General features: G+C 61.3%; 1 protein-coding gene across 1 annotated transcript; it reads right to left on the bottom strand.

Moving 5' to 3' along the window:
• Nucleotides 1-251: 251 nt before the first annotated feature.
• On the bottom strand, nucleotides 252-3,646 carry Mafb (MAF bZIP transcription factor B). The gene has a single exon (XM_055602439.1). It carries the CDS (start codon nucleotides 3,147-3,149, stop codon nucleotides 2,178-2,180), a length of 972 nt encoding a protein of 323 aa, XP_055458414.1. The 5' UTR covers nucleotides 3,150-3,646; the 3' UTR covers nucleotides 252-2,177.
• Between the last annotated feature and the right edge of the window lie 1,571 nt (nucleotides 3,647-5,217).

The raw sequence follows: 5,217 nt of genomic DNA, 5'->3' as shown, positions 1-5,217 counted from the left end.
CCTAGGGCGAGAAGCAGAGAATACATTTGAGGCTCACTCACAGCACAGTCAGACGCTGGAGGGTGATCTGCCCACCCTGGGTTTGGGGTCCGTTGCCAGACAATGTCCCAAACTTGATGTACAACTCTTGAAGAAACGAGAGAGTTGAAGTCATGCAAACACGGAGTCCTCTAAATAAACACCATTTCCCTGGTTTTAATAAGCAAAATAGGAAACCACTTTAATAACCAAAAAACAGAAACCAGTCTGAATGAAAACTACAATAAGACTAGATTTTAATATTTTCATATCATAAGCAGGGGTTGAAATTGATCCCTTATTTTACATGAAATTAAAAACAATTTCTGTTGCGTTGCGGCAAGTTTGATTTCAACACAGTTGAATCAGTAAAAACCAAAGCTCATTTTCCAATGCAGGACGAATATCCACAATATTTAAAACTGCAAGCACCATGCGGTTCATACAATCTTGTTATTACTGTAAATTTATCAACTAATACAAACTCAAAAAAACAAACAAACAAACAAACAAACAAAAAGAGCATCCAGCCAGCAGCGCCAGCAAATTCAGATGGGAACTTTAAAAAGTACGCTTTCATTTTGGTATTTCTTTTTTTTTGTCAGTGCAACTTGAATCCTTTTACTGACCCGCAGAAATGAAAGTCACAATGAAGAAAAACACCCAGACCTCCCCTAAAACTACTGTACAGCCGAAGGGAGTGGGACACCACGGCTAACTCTCCCTGCTCTCCCGACAGCAGAGAAACGCATAACGCATCGGTTTAAAGAACGCGCTTGAAAGTTGCAGCTTTGCTTGCCAATGTGTGGGTTTCTGGTACGTTCCGAGAATGGCGTTTGATTCAGTGGGAGCTCAGGTCACCCTGGACCAGTAGCGAGAGGCGGGGAAAATCTTTTCACCCTAAGCTCCTGGGGAGGAGGCTTGTAATTAGCGCCTTCCTGGGGGATTCTAAACCAGCCCCGGGTTGACTCTTTGGGATGCAAAGCCCGCCCGGGAGCCGATCTGCTTTCTTTTCTCCTTGGGGAGAGGGGGTCGTGGGGGGGGGTCATTTTGGCCAGAAGACCGGGCTGTGCTAGAGGACTCGCTCCTGCATGGTGTGGTCTCCGCAGCTGTCTCTCCCTTACAATCTTTCCCTCAACGCCAACAAAACTGAAAACTAAAGCGGGAAGGAAAAGAGGGACCGAATATACAATTTCCCAAGGGTTCCCCAGGACAAAGTTGGGTTCTCTCTATCTTTCTTTTATGTTTACTTACAAACAGAAATGCCGTAATAATAAAAACCCAAACAAAGACTCAGCTTGCTGCTACGTTCTCAACGCGGCTTGGCCAGGCGGGTAATTTACAAGCCGGCCGGCGACTGAAACTCGCTCGCTCGCTCGCTCGCAGCCGCAGGAGTTTTGGAACCGCAATCCCTTCTCACCCAAAGAAACAAGGGGGTTATGATCCATGGTCGACAACATGCTAAAGTTAAACAAGAAAATGGTACAAAATAGAAATTATTACCATACATGTCCAGCATGCAGGATTAATATTTTTAATGCAGATTTTCGTATTTTTTCTATATAATCGAGCAGGCAATAAAACTGATGAGACTTTTTTTTTTCCTTCGCGCGCCCAATGTCCTAACTGAGGCCCGCGTCTCCGGGCTGAGAGCCAGTGTTCTCCGGACTCTGGACAGACAGATCTGTCTGTTTTTCCTTCCTCAGCTCAGCCTTGCCTCGCGCCCCACGGGGGACTCCAGAGTCCCTCTCCTCTGCTCTGCTCTTCCTGGGGCGAACTGAGCTGTGGGCTGCAAAGCGACGGCCCTGGCACTCCAAGTTCTCGGAGCCAGAAGTGTCCAGAGGGCCTCGGCGACTCCTTGGAATATGCCTCGCGGCCTTCCAACCTGAAGAGAAATCGCTCCGGGACCTCCCGCCCGCCCGGGTCTCTCTGACTCTGCCCAAGTCTAGGGGGCTGCGCCGGCCCGCGCTGCCCTCTTCGGAGCCGAGCTTCCCTCCCCGCCCGCGCTCCCGCCCGTCGCCCGCGCGTCCTTCCTCCCTCTCGCTCGAGTCAAACAGGTCAAGGCCAGGGCCGTGACAGGGACAGGGAGTCCAGGGCTAGGGACACGGGACAAGGGAGTCTAGGCCAGGGCAAGGGCGGGGGCCCGGACCCGCCACGACTCACAGAAAGAACTCGGGAGAGGAAGGGCTGTCGCTGGTGGAGCCCGCCTCCCTGAAGCCGGAGTTGGCGAGTTTCTCGCACTTGACCTTGTAGGCGTCTCTCTCGCGGGCCAGCCGGGACACCTCCTGCTTAAGCTGCTCCACCTGCTGAATGAGCTGCGTCTTCTCGTTCTCCAGGTGATGTTTCTGCTGGACGCGTTTATACCTGCACGACTGGGCGTAGCCCCGGTTCTTCAGGGTCCGCCGCTTCTGCTTCAGGCGGATCACCTCGTCCTTGGTGAAGCCCCGCAGGTGGCGGTTCAGCTCGCGCACCGACATGGACACCAGCTGGTCGTCGGAGAAGCGGTCCTCCACACTCCCGCTGCCCCCCGCGGCCGTCGCCGCGGCCGCCGCGTGCGGTCCCGGCCCCGGGTGGCTGGTGGGTAGCTGTTGCGCCGGGCTGGCAGCGCTGGAGGGCGGCGGCGACGCCTGGTGATGGTGGTGATGGTGCGGGTGAGCGTGCGGGCCCAGCTCGTCGTGAGCCACCCCGGCCCCCGGGTAGCCGTGGTGCGGGTGAGGGTGGTGGTGGTGGTGGTGGTGGTGCGCGCCGCGGAAGCCGTCGAAGCTCTGCAGCGGCTGGGGCACCGGGTGCGAACCGATGAGCGCCTCCACCGCGTCCTCGGGGGTCAGGTTGAGGGCCTCGGGGTTCATCTGCTGGTAGTTGCTCGCCATCCAGTACAGGTCCTCGAGGTGGGTCTTCTGCTCGGTCGGGCTGAAGCTGGGCGACGAAGGCACGGAGCTGCACGGCGTGCTGAGCGGGGTGGACGACACCGAGCCGGCCGGCTGCAGGCGAGTGCAGGGCCGGCCGGGACGCTCCGCGCGCCCCAGCGGCTCCTTCTTCACGTCGAACTTGAGAAGGTCGAAGTCGTTGACGTACTCCATGGCCAGCGGGCTGGTGGGCAGCTCTGGCCCCATGCTCAGCTCCGCGGCCATCGCTAGGAAGCGAGGCTCGGCCGCCGCTGCCGCCGGAGGGGGGGAGGGAGGAGGAAACTTTGCGGCCGGCCGGGACGCGCCGAGCCAAGCGCGGGGGCGAAGAGCGGCAAGCCGGGGAGGGAGGCGGGGAGCCGAGGGCGCAGCGGGCCGGGGCCGCCGGCCAAGCCTTTGTCTGGGGACGCGGCGGCGGCGCGCCGGAGAGTCCTCCCGAGGCTGCCTGAGCTGCCCCGGAGCTCCGGGCTGCGGCCGCTCCGGGACCGAGTCAGGGTCGAGCCGGGGCGGGGTGGAGAGGCCGACGGGGTGCGCGCCGCAGCCGAGGGGAGGCGCGGGCCAGAGCGCCCGCCGCTCGCTCTCCTCCTCCGGCTCTCCGGCCCTAGGGCTTTCCCGCTCGCAGCCGCTCGCAGCCCGGCGGTGCAGCTGTGCAGGAGCTGGCGCCGCCGCCGCCTTTTTATCGCTTCCTGATGTCACCGGAGCGCGGGGGCCCCGGCGGCCCGGCGCGTCGGCCAATGGCTGCTCGGCCCCCGCGGCCCGGCGACGCTGGGCGGGGCGTGCCTGACAGCTCCCCCGCCCCCCGCGTCAGCTGACTGGAGACCGGAGGAGCCCCGAAGCCGCCGAGGCCTGGAGGAGGGCCGGAGCCCAGCGGGACGGCCGGCCTGGGCCCAACCCTCCCCCACCCCCTCCGGGTCGAGGTCCCTCCCCACCCCCCTCCTCCCGCAAGCTCGCCTTCGGGGGCGCTCCCCACTTCTGGGCCAAGCCGCCCTTCCCATCCCTCCGCCCGCGCTCGCGCCCCCCCCCCCCCATACTCTTTACACTCCCACCCTCGGCCCGTGTCGCCCGCAAGTAGGGCTCAGCGCAAGCGAGCGGCGGCGGGAGGACGCCTCCCCGGCCCTTTGTTCCCAAGCGGCCCCCGCCCAGCGGGCGACGCTCCGTGTGTCCTCGGCTGCGCGGGCCGAGCGAAGGTGCGCGGCGCGAGCCTGTGTTTCTGGAGGTCTGCGCTGATGTCTGTGGTGGGGGGGGCTGGGGGAGGACCGGCTTGGAGCTCTAAGAGTTCTGTCCAGACCCAACTCTTAACCTCTGGGAAGGTTCCTCGGGGCAAGAGACACCGTTCCTCTCCTGGCCGGCTCGGTGCCCGAGCTCGGAGGCAGAGCCCCGCTGCATTCACCCCCCTGACCCCCGAAATACTTCCAAAGAACGTAAACAACAGCAAAAGAGTCGGCCCAAAGGCTCTGACTACCTTTTCACTGGCCAGCCGTAGGGAAACCTGACAACTCCGAGGCTCGGAGCCGAGACCAACACGGGTCCGTGCACGGAGTGGCTCTGGGCTGCTGGGGAACCGGGCCCTGTTTTTGTCTGAGCGTTTTGTAAGGATTAAGCTGATCCAAGCTCCTGACGGCCGCACGGAGATTCAAACAGGCCTAAAGTGCGACCCCAAGCGGCCGCGGTGCGCAAAGGCGCCCTGGACTGCTTGGTTCGGTGCGGGAAGGCTTGGACGGCGCCTCGGACCCCTGCCAGTCCTACTAACTGACCTGACCAAGTCAGTCCTGAAGGCGGGCTGTGTGCGCCCTGGAACCCAGGACAGACTCCTCTGGAATTAGGCACCAGGTCCTCCGATCCCATCTTCGGACCCAACCGCGAGCCCTCCCCTGGTCGCCCTCCCTGAAATCTCATATGCGAGCCTTGGAGGGGTGCTTGTGGCCTACTCCCCCTCCAGGGAAGGTCCTGAGCTGGGGAAATCGGTGTCCTAAAATGAAAAGGCAGAGCGGAGAGGGTCCAGGGCTAGCGAGTGAGAACACTCTCCGGGGCGCAGACGGGGTAGCTGAACGCGGCACACCGGGCTTTCAGAGAGGGCCGGAGAGCGCAGACAGACCCTCCCTGCCTCGGGCCAGAGGGGCAGGAAACGTGGGGCTTTCCTCAGACCCCGACCCCGACACTACGAGCGAATAGACGTGGAATTCGCTGGATCCGGAGATCCGACCCGCCTCCCGCGTCGCTTTCAGCTTCCCGGCTCAGGATGCGGAGAGCTAAGGAGCCGAAAGCACGCTGGGTGAGTTTGTCCCGGCTGCTGGCT

The sequence above is a fragment of the Psammomys obesus genome, unplaced genomic scaffold (assembly GCF_907164565.1).
Source record: "Psammomys obesus unplaced genomic scaffold, mPsaObe1.curated_primary_1811, whole genome shotgun sequence".
In the NCBI taxonomy this organism is placed as follows: domain Eukaryota; kingdom Metazoa; phylum Chordata; class Mammalia; order Rodentia; family Muridae; genus Psammomys; species Psammomys obesus.
Note: the sequence above shows the minus strand (reverse complement) of the source record. Positions and strands in the feature narration are given on the sequence as shown.